Source organism: Coregonus lavaretus, assembly GCF_964263955.1.
Source record: "Coregonus lavaretus genome assembly, chromosome: 12".
NCBI lineage: Eukaryota > Metazoa > Chordata > Actinopteri > Salmoniformes > Salmonidae > Coregonus > Coregonus lavaretus.
Window position 1 is genome coordinate 1,851,656 of NC_139999.1, and position 16,621 is coordinate 1,868,276.

Below are 16,621 nucleotides of genomic sequence, written 5' to 3' on the forward strand. Positions count from 1 at the left end.
AGATATAACATTGACTTAGGTCAAGATTCAATCTGATCGCGGTTTGTCGACAACTCTGCTTTTTTTAAAGGCAATGTTCCCACATTCACAGAGACTGCATCCATACTGCATATGTCGCCTCCAATTAGTAATTACATTTTAAATATAGCATTGTTGACAGGCGGGATCAGATTGAATCCTGGCCTTTACACATTGATCCGTCGCGTTATTGAGATATAACATATCATTATTGAGACTTACACATTGTTCATTGATACCAAAGGGTTGGTTGAAGGCGCTGGCTCCACTGTAGAGTGGGTTGGGAATGGACATCAGAGCAGGTTTATCATCCTCCTCTTCATTCTGTCACCATGGGAGACGTGTCAGTCAATGAAATCTAGTTTTAGAAAGCCCCTTCAACTGGGCATACCATGTCATTTCAACGTGGAAATGTGGGTAACCTTGTCAGATATTTGGTTTAGTTGTCATCTAAACGTGTTCTCATTGAGCTTTCAGACGTTTTAAAAGCACAACAAAGTTCAAATGGGAGTATAATGACGGATATTTTTGTATTTATACAACAACTTGGGGCTAGATTCAATCAGATAGACATCCACACATCATTGTTTTGGCGGTGTTGGAGGTGGAACTGCATTAGCGCTGTCAAATCCACAAGCGGCTCGTTGCATTTGGATGAAACCACGCGCCACTTTAATCCAGCCCCGTTCGAAGTTCATCCAGCCAGATTAAACACTCAGACACTCAAATTAGATTTAGGCATAATCAGCCATCTAAAGGACCATGAAAACAGGACATTTCCATTTTCGTCATTTAGCAGATGCTCTTATCCAGAGCGACTTACAAATTGGTGCATTCAACTTATGATAGCCAGTGGGACAACCACCTTTTTCTTCTTTTTTTGTGGGGGAAGAAGGATTACTTTTTCCTATCCCAGGTATTCCTTAAAGAGGTGGGGTTTCAAGTGTCTCCGGAAGGTGGTGAGTGACTCCGCTGTCCTGGCGTCGTGAGGGAGCTTGTTCCACCATTGGGGCACCAGAGCAGCGAACAGTTTTGACTGGGCTGAGCGGGAACTATGCTTCCGCAGAGGAAGGGGAGCCAGCAGGCCAGATGTGGATGAACGCAATGCCCTCGTTTGGGTGTAGGGACTGATCAGAGCCTGAAGGTACGGAGGTGCCGTTCCCCTCACAGCATTAGACATCAATGGTTTGACCATAGCTTTCAGTTTTCCCCCTCCCCACCTCCTTGTCATGGCAAACATATTGTTTTGCTTGACAAGGACTGGCAGGAGTGGATTGTTGGCACAGACGGACTAGATTTCTGGCTATTGTTATTCGGTGAATGTCAAATGTGTTTGTTTGGATCCCCATTAGCTTTTTGCAGCAGCTACTCTTCCTGGGGTCCACACAGAACACTGATAGACTGATGGACAAGTTACACAAATGTAAAATACAACTATGTAACAATACAACTAAAACACAATACAAAGAATCCTCTGAGTGACTGGTCAAAAAGTAGCCCAACTCAAGAGGCGGCAGGTAGCTTAGTGGTTAAGAGCGTTGTGCCAGTAACCGAAAGGTCGCTGGTTCTATTCCCTGAGCCGACTAGGTGAAAAATCTGTCGATGTGCCCTAGAGCAAGGCACTTAACCCTAATTGCTCCTGGATAAGAGCGTCTGATAAATAAAAAAATTAAATAAAAATAGGTGGATTTGGTTCCACATTTCTACGTTTTCATCAGCAGGAAAACTGTTAGTTAGTTTTTTTCAAATTGAAAACTAAATAAATGCAGCAGTATGTAGGCTAGGCCAGCATGCAGACTTTTAAAGCTGCACTACTGAGTAACATTTTCTTATCTCCTATTAATAATTTATGCAAAAATACGACTGACACGTGCATATGTCAAATTGGGATTGAGCCCTTATTAGTGTACAGAGATGAAGGGTTCTTTGTGTCACAAATGGCACCCTATTCCTTAAATAGTGCACTACTTTAGACCAGAGAATGGCCCCTATTCCCTATATAGTGCACTACTTTAGACCAGAGAATGGCACCCTATTCCCTATATAGTGCACTACTTTAGACCAGAGAATGGCCCCCTATTCCCTATATAGTGCACTACTTTAGACCAGAGAATGGCCCCCTATTCCCTATATAGTGCACTACTTTAGACCAGAGAATGGCCCCCTATTCCCTATATAGTGCACTACTTTAGACCAGAGAATGGCACCCTATTCCCTATATAGTGCACTACTTTAGACCAGAGAATGGCACCCTATTCCTTAAATAGTGCACTACTTTAGACCAGAGAATGGCACCCTATTCCCTATATAGTGCACTACTTTAGACCAGAGAATGGCCCCCTATTCCCTATATAGTGCACTACTTTAGACCAGAGAATGGCACCCTATTCCCTATATAGTGCACTACTTTAGACCAGAGAATGGCACCCTATTCCTTAAATAGTACACTACTTTAGACCAGAGAATGGCACCCTATTCCCTATATAGTGCACTACTTTAGACCAGAGAATGGCCCCCTATTCCCTATATAGTGCACTACTTTAGACCAGAGAATGGCCCCCTATTCCCTATATAGTGCACTACTCTAGACCAGAGAATGGCACCCTATTCCCTATATAGTGCACTACTTTAGACCAGAGAATGGCCCCCTATTCCCTATATAGTGCACTACTTTAGACCAGAGAATGGCCTCCTATTCCCTATGTAGTGCACTACTTTAGACCAGAGCCCTATGGATCTGGTCTAAAGTAGTGCACTATATAATAATATAATAATAATATGCCATTTAGCAGACGCTTTTATCCAAAGCGACTTACAGTCATGCGTGCATACATTTTTGTGTATGGGTGGTCCCGGGGATCGAACCCACTACCTTGGCGTTACAAGCGCCGTGCTCTACCAGTTGAGCTACAGAGGACCACGTATATATATAAGCAATAGGGTGCCGTTTGGGGGACTTGTTACCTTGAAGTAATGGAAGCGGAAGGCGTCGTTCTTGTGTTTGAAGACGTAGTAGGTGAGGCCAGCGATGACGCAGCCTATCAGACAGGGGACCAGGATGGAGGTGGCCACAGTCCCGCCCTGGTGGGAAGGGCCTGATGACTGGGCATGGTGCACCTGCCATGATGGTCATAGAAATAGAATTACTAGAAGGGACAAAGCCACAAAAAGATACCAGACATGCTTCTCAAATGGTACCCTATTCCCTCATACTGTAGGGTGTTACCGTTGACCACAGACCCTTATGTGTTACCGTTGACCAGAGACCCTTATGTGTTACCGTTGACCACAGACCCTTATGTGTTACCGTTGACCAGAGACCCTTATGTGTTACTGTTGACCAGAGACCCTTATGTGTTACCGTTGACCACAGACCCTTATGTGGCTCTGGAATAGGGTGGAATTTGCGATGAATTAGGATTGTTATGATGGTCTGATAAGGAGCAGATGAACCCTGTTCACTCTGGGTTGAAGTTTCCCATAGGTACAGATCCAGGATCTGCTTCCCCTCCCCCAAGCCGAACCTTAACCATTAGTGGGGGAAATGTAAAACTGATCTAGGATGTGATTCCCCTCCCCCAAGCCGAACCTTAACCATTAGTGGGGGAAATGTAAAACTGATCTAGGATGTGCATGTAGGGTCCTGCTTCACTCACTGGTAGGGGTGGGGCTCTGAGTGGGCCCTCTATGACATGGATGATTCCATTGTATGCTGGGATGTCCCAGGTCAACACTAGCCTTCGGTTCACTAGTTTGAACGTCTGGGGCTCCTGTGGGGAAACACACACACACACACACACACACACACACACACACACACACACACACACACACACACACAATCAAGAATCACTTCATCCAAATCAAAACTTCCATGAAATGAATTGTTGCTTTAAGAAATGTATGATGTTATACACTTTTTTAAATTTTATTTTTAATTTTACAACTTATTGGTAACACGTTGATCTGAAGTGAAGACTGTTTGAATTGCACAACCAGCTCCCGGACATCTGTAACAGACGGGTCCACTCACCTGGTTCTGCTGTGTGGTGTTGCTGGAGGACATGGCCACCTGGTTCTGCTGTGTGGTGTCCGGTCCACTCACCTGGTTCTGCTGTGTGGTGTTGCTGGAGGAAATGGCCACCGAGAGGTTATATCCCAGTCGGGAGGGGACGACTCCGTCGTGTTTCAGGTCCTCATAGAGCATAATGCTGTTGTTAGTGGAGATGTGGTACTCCACATCCCGGTCTGATAACGTCTACCACACAGTCAAGAAAATATACATCAAATGACAAATACACATTCATTTATACAAAACTATACATCATTAAAAGGATAGTGCACACAAATTATGAAATGCATTTGTTTCCTTACCCTGTCAGCAGTCTATGGACATGGTATGATCGCAATCCATGCTTTGGTTTAGTTTCACTGGCATTGTTTTCAAATGCTAACGTTTTAGCATTTGTGGCAAAAATTCCATTCAAGTCATGGGACCGATATAACATTTTTTTTTTCGTGCATCATGTCCAAATCATCAGAAAGTATCTCAAATTGATTTTGAAGTTCACCAAAGTCACTTATAGATGATTAAAAAAAAAAAATATATATATATATATATATATATATAATATCGGTCCCTTGACTTGAATGGGATTTGTGCCACAAATGCTAAAATGTTAGCATGTGGAAACAGTACCTGCCACTGCCAGGGTAGCTGAAACTAGCTAAACCAAACTAGCTAAACCAAACTAGCTAAACCAAACTAGCTAAACCAAACTAGCTAAACCAAACTAGCTAAACGAAAGCTTAGTCTGTCATTTTGTAATTTAGGTGACCTCTCCTTTTTAAAATGAAAAATAAAATACATTAATTTACAGGGAAAAAGTAAATATAAATTACTTTTGTTTTGTTCCATGATTTCAGATGTTAAAATAAAATCACCTCATTCTCAGAGAACCCAGCGTTGAGTGGCACAAACAGAGTAGCATAGGATGAACTGGTGGAGAGAAAGTCCAATAGAGCTTCTCCCTCTGTAGACGAGCCTGCATACTTCAACAATATCTACAACCAGGAGAGACAATCAATTTAATGGTTTTCAATATTTGCACTCACAAAGGAGGGCCAAATCCTAACTTGAGATCCATACCGTTAGCAAATGTCCCAATGTCATTGACATTTGTGCTAATTCGTTCACTTTAATTTGAATTAATACAATTAAGTCTGAGTTGCATGTGAGGATCTTAATTTAGGATTAATGCTTAATGAAACAACAAACTTACATTGTAGAATACAGAGTAGTTTAAGTTGGTAGCCACAACACTGGCCAGGTCTCCGTTACAGAATTCCCCGTTGCCCACGTACCGACTTCCACACACACAGGACACATCTACAGAGAGACAGACTGGTTGGAATGCACAGGACACATCTACAGAGAGACAGACTGGTTGGAATGCACAGGACACATCTACAGGGAGACGGACTGGTTGGAATGCACAGGACACATCTATAGGGAGACAGACTGGTTGGAATGCACAGGACACATCTACAGGGAGACGGACTGGTTGGAATGCACAGGACACATCTACAGGGAGACAGACTGGTTGGAATGCACAGGACACATCTACAGAGAGACGGACTGGTTGGAATGCACAGGACACATCTACAGGGAGACGGACTGGTTGGAATGCACAGGACACATCTACAGGGGGATGGACTGGTTGGAATGCACAGGACACATCTACAGGGAGACGGACTGGTTGGAATGCACAGGACACATCTACAGAGAGACGGACTGGTTGGAATGCACAGGACACATCTACAGGGAGACGGACTGGTTGGAATGCACAGGACACATCTACAGGGAGACAGACTGGTTGGAATGCACAGGACACATCTACAGGGAGACGGACTGGTTGGAATGCACAGGACACATCTACAGGGAGACAGACTGGTTGGAATGCACAGGACACATCTACAGAGAGACGGACTGGTTGGAATGCACAGGACACATCTACAGAGAGACGGACTGGTTGGAATGCACAGGACACATCTACAGAGAGACGGACTGGTTGGAATGCACAGGACACATCTACAGGGAGATCTGTTTTCTTTTTATATCATAATTAATTATTATATGGACATGGAGGGGCCTGATCCCAGATCAGTACTGCTACTCTGAGACCCTTTATGCCCTGATCCCAGATCAGCACTGCTACTCTGAGATGCTTTATGCCCTGATCCCAGATCAGCACTGCTACTCTGAGACCCTTTATGCCCTGATCCCAGATCAGCACTGCTACTCTGAGACCCTTTATCCCCTGATCCCAGATCAGCACTCGGGCCTTGATCCATTGTGTACTTATAGTGTAAACAAAAGTGTTGATAGCAGGGTTAGGGTCAATTCAATTTCAGTCAATTCAGAAAGTAAACAAAATTCAAAATGTTCCTCATTGAATGGCATTGAGGAGAATTGGAATTTCAGTGTACAGTACTTCCTGAATGAACTGGTAAATGGAGCCCGACCCTGGTTGATAGGGTTACCTGACAGTCTGTAACAGTAGGTGTCGTATTGTCTGCTGGGGTCCACCGGGTCGTTGTACAGCACTATACCAACATGGTTGTCACCACACCTGACCGAGGGAAACCTGGTCGGATAACCCACCTTCTTCCCTTCTATCCATCCAGCAGCACACACATGCATCCCCAGCTAGAGACAGACACAAACACACACATGAACTGCAACATCAGACAGTTACTGGTTGCATCCTGCTTCTCCGCAACATCAGACAGTTACTGGTTTCATCCTGCTTCTCCGCAACATCAGACAGTTACTGGTTTCATCCTGCTTCTCCGCAACATCAGACAGTTACTGGTTTCATCCTGCTTCTCCGCACTCCTCCTGAAGTCTACACTTGTCCACTTCCTGGTCGTCATGGATTAACATTTTTTTAGATTGACATAAGCATTGGCTGGAGCCTGGGAGTTTCCACTGACCAGGAGTGTGCAAGTGCACAGGGGAGGATTGGGACACATCCACTGTTTTGGAGGAATCATCACCAAATGAAGTAAAACTTCTAAATAGTGAACTATCACTTTCAATCATCAGTATCATGCAGCTCAGAGTTAATGATGTCCTCTGATCTGTAGTTTGCTGTAAACCCTTCACCTGGTTCAACTTCAAAACGACTGCCACTGCCCAAGTAGTTGGTAACTAACACTTTAAATCAAACCAAGAGTATCATTTTTAAATGGGCAGTCTGGGATTGGCACATCAATGTTTTGCACTTTTAAATTAATAATATATAGCTATTGATGAAAAGTGGCAGGGTGATTGCTTTGTTGTCTGAATCCCAGATGTTCCTTTTAAAGGATGGCCTCTGACCTGTTGCGCATCAGCCATCTGAGAGAAGGTGGCGAGCGTAGCCCCCTCAGCCTGACAGGCTCGCTCAGCGTCCGTGAAGTTCATCTGGTACTTCCCTGCAGGGGAACGCAGGTGGAACACTCCGGCAGTGTTACCTGATGACACATAACAAAATGGAAATGAATATCTATCACTTTTAAAGGTAGAATCTGCAACATGATGTTGCCATGAGCAGCATGGGAGATATTACGGTGAGCGTGATTAAATACTATTTATACACCCAGTCACAGAGTGTCTGAGCATGTGCAGGGGTTCGCATCACGCTGCTACAACGCAGTAGCTACCGGACCAAAACATCAGAGGAGTTTAGCGTCGCGCTTCAATGCTCTTAGTTGTTGCAGTAATGTTGTTGTTCCACTACTGCTGTCATCTCGCTGAGTCCAGCTTTTAATATGTATAAATAACCTGACACAATTGGGAAGATCCATCTGACTACCCTTCACCCGATCTGACTACCCTTCACCCGATCTGACTATCTTCACTCAAGTGGTCTAGATCTAAATGCACTACATAGAGAATAGGGTTAGGGTTAGGATGCCATATAAAATGCAACATGTTGGTCCCATGTTTCATGAGCTGAAATAAAAGATACACAAAATGTTCCACCTTGTGCTGGGGACAATAAAAAAAGGCCACTCTAAAATGTGCAGTTTTTTCACACAACACAATGCCACAGATGTCTCAAGTTCTGAGGAAGCGTGAAATTGGCATGCTGACTGCAGGAATGTCCACCAGAGCTATTGCCAGATAATTTAATGTTAATGTCTCTACCATAAGCCTCCTCCAACGTCGTTTTAGAAAATTTGGCAGTACGTCCAACCGGCCTCACAACCGTAGACCACGTACATCGTCGTGTGGGCGAGCGGTTTGCTGATGTCAACGTTGTGAACAGAGTGCCCCATGGTGGCGGTGGGGTTATGGTATGGGCAGGCATAAGCTACGGACAACAAACACAATTGCATTTTATCGATGGCAATTTGAATGCACAGAGATTCCGTGACGGGATCCTGAGGCCCATTGTCGTGCCATTCATCCGCCACCATCGTCTCATGTTTCAGCATGATAATGCACGGCCCCATGACGCAAGGACCTGTACACAATTCCTGGAAGCTGAAAATGTCCCAGTTCTTCCATGGCCTGCATTCTCACCAGACATGTCACCCATTGAGCATGTTTGGGATGCTCTGGATCGGCGTGTACGACAGCATGTTCAAGGTCCCGCCAATTCCCAGCAACTTCGCACAGCCATTGAAGAGGAGTGGGACAACATTCCACAGGCCACAATCAACAGCCTGATCAACTCTATGTGAAGGAGATGTCGCGTTGCATGAAGCAAATGGTGGTCACACCAGATACTGACTGGTGATCCACGCCCCTACCTTTTTTTTAAAGGTATCTGTGACCCTGAAGAAGGCACAGTGATGCCGAAACGTTGGTGGTTTGTTACCCAATAAATGACTGGGAGTTTATACATAGTGTTTATACTATATATATTTAGTGTGGGACTCTTTATTTGTTTTTAAGGTATCTGGGACCAACATATTAATATCTGTATTCCCAGTCATGTGAAATCCATAGATCAGGGCCTAATTAATTTATTTCAATTGATTGTTTTCCTTATATGAACTGTAACTCAGTAAAATCTGTTTAAATTGTTGCATTTATATTTTTGTTCAGTGTGTATGTGTGTGTTATGTATGTATGTATGTATGTATGTATGTATGTATGTATGTATACAGTGCATTCGGAAAGTTTTGAGACCCCTTGACTTTTTCCACATTTTGTTACATTACAGCCTTATTATAAAATTGATTACATTTTTTCCCCCTCATCAATCTACACACAAGCAAAAACAGGTTTTTAGAAATGTTTGCACATTTATTACAAATAACAAACTGATATCACATTTACATAAGTATTCAGACCCTTTACTCAGTACTTTGTTGAAGCACCTTTGGCAGCGATTACAGCCTCGAGTCTTCTTGGGTCTGACGCTACAAGCTTGGCACACCTGTATTTGGGGAGTTTCTCCCATTCTTCTCTGCAGATCTCAAGCTCTGTCAGATTGGATGGGGAGCGTCGCTGCACAGCTACTTTCAGGTCCCTCCAGAGATGTTCGATCAGGTTCAAGTCCGGGCTCTGGCTGGGCCACTCAAGGACATTCAGAGACTTGTCCCGAAGCCACTCCTGTGTTGTCTTGGCTGTGTGCCTAGGGTCGTTGTCCTGTTGGAAGGCGATCCTGAGCGCTCTGGAGCAGTTTTTCATCATGGATCTCTCTGTACTTTGCGCCGTTCATCTTTCCCTCGATCCTGACTAGTTTCCCAGTCCCTGCTGCTGAAAAACATCCCCACAGCATGATGCTGCCACCACCATGCTTCACCATAGGGATGGTGCCAGGTTTCCTCCAAACGTGACACTTGGCATTCAGGTTCAATCTTGGTTTCATCAGACCAGAGAATCTTGTCAGAGTGACCATCGGGTTCTTGGTCACCTCCCTGACCAAGGCCCTTCTCCCCCGATTGCTCAGTATGGCCGGGTGGCCAGCTCTAGGAAGAGTCTTGGTGGTTCCAAACTTCTTCCATTTGGAAGCCACTGTGTTCTTGGGGACCTTGAATGCTGCAGAATTTGTTTGGTACCCTTCCCCAGATCTGTGCCTTGACACAATCCTGTCTCGGAGCTCTACGGACAATTCCTTCGACCTCATGGCTTGGTTTTTGCTCTGACATGCGCTGTCAACTGTGGGACCTTTATATAGACAGGTGTGTGTGATCATGTCCAATCAATTGAATTTACCACAGGTGGACTCCAATCAAGTTGTAGAAACATCTCAAGGATGATCAATGGGAACAGGATGCACCTGAGCTCAATTTCCAGTCTCATAGCAAAGGGTCTGAATACTTATGTAAATAAGGTATTTTTATTTTTAATAAATTTGTAAAAATGTCAAAACCTGTTTTTGCTTTGTCATTATGGGGTATTGTTGGTAGATTGAGGGAAAACAACAATTTGATCCATTTTAGAATAAGGCTGTAACGTAACAAAATGTGGAAAAAGTCAAGGGGTCTGAATACTTTCCGAATGCACTGGATTCAGAGCCCTTCCACACACACACACACACACACACACACACACACACACACACACACACACTACCAGTCAAAAGTTGACACCTACTCCAATCAAGGGTTTTTCTTAATTTTTTACTATTTTCTACATTGTAGAATAATAGTGAAGACATCAAAACCATGAAATAACACATATGGAATCATCAAACTTGGATTAGCAAACACAACGTGCCATTGGAACACAGGACTGATGGTTGCTGATAATGGGCCTCTGTACGCCTATGTAGATATTCCATAAAAAATCAGCCGTTTCCAGCTACAATAGCCATTTACAACATTAAATATGTCTACACTGTATTTCTGATCAATTTTATGTTATTTCAATGGACAAAAAAAGTGCTTTTCTTTCGAAAACAATGACATTTCTAAGTGACCCCAAACTTTAGAACGTTAGTGTAGGTGTAGATTTACATAATAGATACAGTCAGGTCCATAAGTATTTGGACGGTGACACAATTTGCATCATTTTGTCTCTGTACGCCGCCACAATGGATTTGAAAGGAAACAATCAAGATGTGCTTTAAGTGTAGACTTTCATCTTTCATTTAAGGGTTTTGTCAAAATTATTGTCTGAACCGTGTAGGAATTACAATTTTAGGGGCTTAAAAGTAATTGGACAAACTAACATAATCATAAATTAAATTGTTAGTTTTAATACTTGGTTGCAAATCCTTTGCAGTCAATGACTGCCTGAAGTCTGGAACCCACAGGCATCACCTGATGCTGGGTTTCTTCCCTGGTGATGCTCTGCCAGGCCTTTACTGCAGCTGTCTTCAGTTCCTGCTTGTTTTTTGGGCATATTGGATTTAGGTCAGGTGATTGACTTGGCCATTGCAGAAGATTCCACTGCTTTCACAGGATGCTTCGGGCCATTGTCCATCTGCACTGTAAAGTCTCCCGAGTGGCGCAGTGGTCTAAGGCACTGCAGCACAGTGCTAGCTGTGCCACTAGAGATCCTGGTTCGAATCCAGGCTCTGTCGTAGCCGGCCGCGACCGGGAGACCCATGGGGCGGCGCGCAATTGGCCCAGCGTCGTCCAGGGTAGGGGAGGGAATGGCCGGCAGGGATGTAGCTCAGTTGATAGAGCATGGTGTTTGCAACGCCAGGGTTGTGGGTTCGTTTCCCACAGGGGGTATGAAAAAAAAAAAAAAAAAAATGTATGCACTGTAAGTCGCTCTGGATAAGAGCGTCTGCTAAATGACTAAAATGTATGTAAATGTAAATGTAAATGTAAAGTGCTGTCCAATGAGTTTTGAAGCGTTTGGCTGAATCTGAGCAGCTAATAAAGAATTCATCCTGCTGCTTTTGTCAGCAGTCACATCATCAATAAATACAAGTTCCATTGGCAGCCATACATGCCCACGCCATAACACTTCCTCCACCATGCTTCCCTGATGAGGTGGTATGCTTCGGATCCTGAGCAGTTCCTTCCCTTCTCCATACTCTTCTCTTCTCATCATTCTGGTACACGTTGATCTTTGTCTCATCTGTCCATAGGATGTTGTTCCAGAACTGTACAGGCTTTTTAAGATGTTTTTTGGCAAACTAATCTGGTCTTCCTGTTTTTGGGGCTTACTAACGGTTTACATCTTGTGGTAAACCCTCTGTATTTACGCTGAAGTCTTCTCTTGATTGTTGACTTTGACACAGATGCTCCTACCTCCTGGAGGGTGTTCTTGATCTGGCCCACTGTTGTGAAGGGGTTTTTCTTCACCAGGGATATTAATTATTCTGTCATCCACCACAGTTGTTTTCCGTGGTCTTCCGGGCCTTTTGGTGTTCCTGAGCTCACCAGAGCGTTCTTTCTTTTTAATGTACCAAATACACAATTATTAGGCAAGTCAGTATTTTGACCATATCATCATTATTATGCATATTTCCCAACTCCAAGCTGTACAAACTGGAATGCTTATTGGATTTAAGCATATCAGGTGATGTGTATTTGTGTAATGAGGGAGGGTGTGGCCTAAGGAGATCAACACCCTATATCAAGGTGTGTATAATTATTAGGCAGCTTCTTTTCCTCAGGCAAAATGGGGCCAAACAAGAGATTTAACTGACTGAAAAGTCAAAAATTGCAAAAAGTATTTCAGAGGGACAGAACCATCAAATGTTTTGTTGCAAATAGTCAACAGGGTTGCAAGAACCGTGTTGAGAAAAATAGACGCAAATTAACTGCCAAAGATTTGAGAAGAATCAAAGGTGAAGCTACCAGGAACCCATTATCCTCCAGTGCTGTCATATTCCAGAACTGCAACCTACCTGGAGTGCCCAGAAGTACAAGGTGTTCAGTGCTCAGAGACAGGGCCAAGGTAAGGAAGGCTGAAACCCGACCACCACTGAACAAGACCCATAAGTTGAAACGTCAAGACTGGGCCAAGAAATATCTGAAGACAGATTTTTCAAAGGTTTTATGGACTGATGAGATGAGTGACTCTTGGACGGACCAGATGGACGGGCCCGTGGCTGGATCAGTAATGGGCACAGAGCTCCACTTCGACTCAGACGCCAGCAAGGTGGAGGTGGGGTACTGGTATGGGCTGGTATTATTAAAGATGAGCTACAGTGGGGAAAAAAAGTATTTAGTCAGCCACCAATTGTGCAAGTTCTCCCACTTAAAAAGATGAGAGAGGCCTGTAATTTTCATCATAGGTACACGTCAACTATGACAGACAAAATGAGAAAAAAATATCCAGAAAATCACATTGTAGGATTTTTAATGAATTTATATGCAAATTATGGTGGAAAATAAGTATTTGGTCACCTACAAACAAGCAAGATTTCTGGCTCTCACAGACCTGTAACTTCTTCTTTAAGAGGCTCCTCTGTCCTCCACTCGTTACCTGTATTAATGGCACCTGTTTGAACTTGTTATCAGTATAAAAGACTCCTGTCCACAACCTCAAACAGTCACACTCCAAACTCCACTATGGCCAAGACCAAAGAGCTGTCAAAGGACACCAGAAACAAAATTGTAGACCTGCACCAGGCTGGGAAGACTGAATCTGCAATAGGTAAGCAGCTTGGTTTGAAGAAATCAACTGTGGGAGCAATTATTAGGAAATGGAAGACATACAAGACCACTGATAATCTCCCCCGATCTGGGGCTCCACGCAAGATCTCACCCTGTGGGGTCAAAATGATCACAAGAACGGTGAGCAAAAATCCCAGAACCACACGGGGGGACCTAGTGAATGACCTGCAGAGAGCTGGGACCAAAGTAACAAAGCCTACCATCAGTAACACACTACGCCGCCAGGGACTCAAATCCTGCAGTGCAGACGTGTCCCCCTGCTTAAGCCAGTACATGACCAGGCCCGTCTGAAGTTTGCTAGAGTGCATTTGGATGATCCAGAAGAGGATTGGGAGAATGTCATATGGTCAGATGAAACCAAAATATAACTTTTTGGTAAAAACTCAACTCGTCGTGTTTGGAGGACAAAGAATGCTGAGTTGCATCCAAAGAACACCATACCTACTGTGAAGCATGGGGTTGGAAACATCATGCTTTGGGGCAGTTTTTCTGCAAAGGGACCAGGACGACTGATCCGTGTAAAGGAAAGAATGAATGGGGCCATGTATCGTGAGGTTTTGAGTGAAAACCTCCTTCCATCAGCAAGGGCATTGAAGATGAAACGTGGCTGCGTCTTTCAGCATGACAATGATCCCAAACACACCGCCCGGGCAACGAAGGAGTGGCTTCGTAAGAAGCATTTCAAGGTCCTGGAGTGGCCTAGCCAGTCTCCAGATCTCAACCCCATAGAAAATCTTTGGAGGGAGTTGAAAGTCCGTGTTGCCCAGCGACAGCCCCAAAACATCACTGCTCTAGAGGAGATCTGCATGGAGGAATGGGCCAAAATACCAGCAACAGTGTGTGAAAACCTTGTGAAGACTTACAGAAAACATTTGACCTGTGTCATTGCCAACAAAGGGTATATAACAAAGTATTGAGAAACTTTTGTTATTGACCAAATATTTATTTTCCACCATAATTTGCAAATAAATTCATAAAAAATCCTACAATGTGATTTTCTGGATTTTCTTTTATCAATTTGTCTGTCATAGTTGACGTGTACCTATGATGAAAATTACAGGCCTCTCTCATCTTTTTAAGTGGGAGAACTTGCACAATTGGTGGCTGACTAAATACTTTTTTCCCCCACTGTATTTGGATCTTTTCGGGTTGAAGATGGACTCAAACTCAACTCCCAAACCTACTGCCAGTTTTTAGAAGACACTTCAAGCAGTGGTACAGGAAAAAGTCTGCATCTTTCAAGAAGACCATGATTTTTATGCAGGACAATTCTCCATCGCATGCATCGAAGTACTCCACTGCGTGGCTAGCCAGTAAAGGCCTTAAAGATGAAAGAATAATGACATGGCCCCCCGTCCTCACCTGACCTAAACCCTATTGAGAACCTGTGGTCCTTCTTAAACGGTGGATTTACGGTGAAGGAAAACAGTACCCCTCTCTGACCAGTGTCCGGGAGGCTGTGGTTGCTGCTGCACAAAAAGTTCATTGTCAACAGATCCAGAAACGGACAGACTCCATGGATGGAAGGCTTATGACTGTTATTGGACAGAATTTAAAAAATAAATGTCATTAATGTTTATTTGTACATTTTGAGTTTGTTTATTTTTCTCACTTTAACAGATGAAAATAAACAAGTGAGATGGGGAACTTTTCGTTTTTCATTTAGTTGCATAATAATTCTGCACACTAATAGTTGCCCAATAATTCTGCACACGTAGATATTCTCCAAAGAAAGCCAAAACCTCACTTTTACTTTCTTAAATATTCATGTTTGAGGTTTATTAACATTTTGGATTGACCGAGAGCACTGTAATTCCTACACCCGTTCACCCCATTTGGATGTAAATACCTTCAAATTAAAGCTGAAAGTCTGCACTTTCAGCTCATATTCATTATTTAATTTCAACTCTAATATGCTGTGGTAGACAGCTACAATAATACTAACTTGGTCAACATCTCATTCCAAAATCATGGAGTTGGTCCCCCCTTTGCTGCTATAACAGCCTCCACTCTTCTGGGAAGGCTTTCCACTAGATGTTGGAACATTGCTGCGGGGACTTGCTTCCATTCAGCCACAAGAGCATTAGTGAGGTCGGGCACTGATGTTGGGCGATTAGGCCTGGCTCGCAGTCGGCTTTCCAATTCATCCCAAAGGTGTTCGATGGGGTTGAGGTCAGGGCTCTGTGCAGACCAGTCAAGTTCTTCCACACCGATCTCAACAAACCATTTCTGTATGGACCTAGCTTTATGCATGGGGGCATTGTCATGCTGAAACAGGAAAGGGCCTTCCCCAAACTGTTGCCACAAAGTTGGAAGCACAGAATCGTCTAGAATGTCATTGTATGCTGTAGCGTTAAGATTTCCCTTCACTGGAATTAAGGGGCCTAGCCCGAACCATGAAAAACAGCCCCAGACCATTATTCATCCTCCACCAAACTTTACAGTTGGCACTATGCAATGGGGCAGGAAGCGTTCTCCTGGCATCCGCCAAACCCAGATTCATCTGTCGGACTGCCAGATGGTGAAGCGTGATTCATCACTCCAGAGAACGTGTTTCCACTGCTCCAGAGTCCAATGGCGGCGAGCTCTAGCAGGGGAGAAATTTGACGAACTGACTTGTTGGAAAGGTGGCATCCTATGACGGTGCCACGTTGAAAGTCACTGAGTTCTTCAGTAAGGCCATTCTACTGCCAATGTTTGTCTGTGGAGATTGCATGGCTGTGTGCTCGATTTTATACACCTGTCAACAACAGGTGTGGCTGAAATAGAATCCACTAATTTGAAGGGGCGTCCACATACTTTTGTATATATAGTGTATTTCTGTATTTCATTTTCAATAAATTTACAAACATTTCTAAAAACATGTTTTCACTTTCTCATTATTGATGGGTGAGTGGGGAAAAAGATATACATTTAGCTAGTATAGTTCCTTCTACACAATAGTATTCTCTTGAAATCGGAGTTCCTCGAGTTTCCCAGCCAAATGCCTGCCTAGGCAATAAGCCTGTGATCGAAAATCAAC

The 16,621-nt window shown here is 43.7% G+C and overlaps 1 protein-coding gene across 1 annotated transcript in view; it reads right to left on the minus strand.

Annotated features, from left to right (window-relative positions):
- stab1 (stabilin 1) overlaps nucleotides 1–16,621 on the minus strand; it is a 169,129-nt gene that overhangs the window by 1,143 nt on the left and 151,365 nt on the right. Inside the window, exons 61-68 of the mRNA XM_084172495.1 lie at nucleotides 7,403–7,536; nucleotides 6,562–6,727; nucleotides 5,301–5,407; nucleotides 4,963–5,082; nucleotides 4,124–4,276; nucleotides 3,675–3,788; nucleotides 2,983–3,135; nucleotides 241–342 (exon numbers count right to left, since the gene is read on the minus strand). Of these exons, the coding sequence (XP_084028621.1) occupies nucleotides 241–342; nucleotides 2,983–3,135; nucleotides 3,675–3,788; nucleotides 4,124–4,276; nucleotides 4,963–5,082; nucleotides 5,301–5,407; nucleotides 6,562–6,727; nucleotides 7,403–7,536 (1,049 nt within the window). The remainder of the gene's footprint in view (nucleotides 1–240; nucleotides 343–2,982; nucleotides 3,136–3,674; nucleotides 3,789–4,123; nucleotides 4,277–4,962; nucleotides 5,083–5,300; nucleotides 5,408–6,561; nucleotides 6,728–7,402; nucleotides 7,537–16,621) is intronic.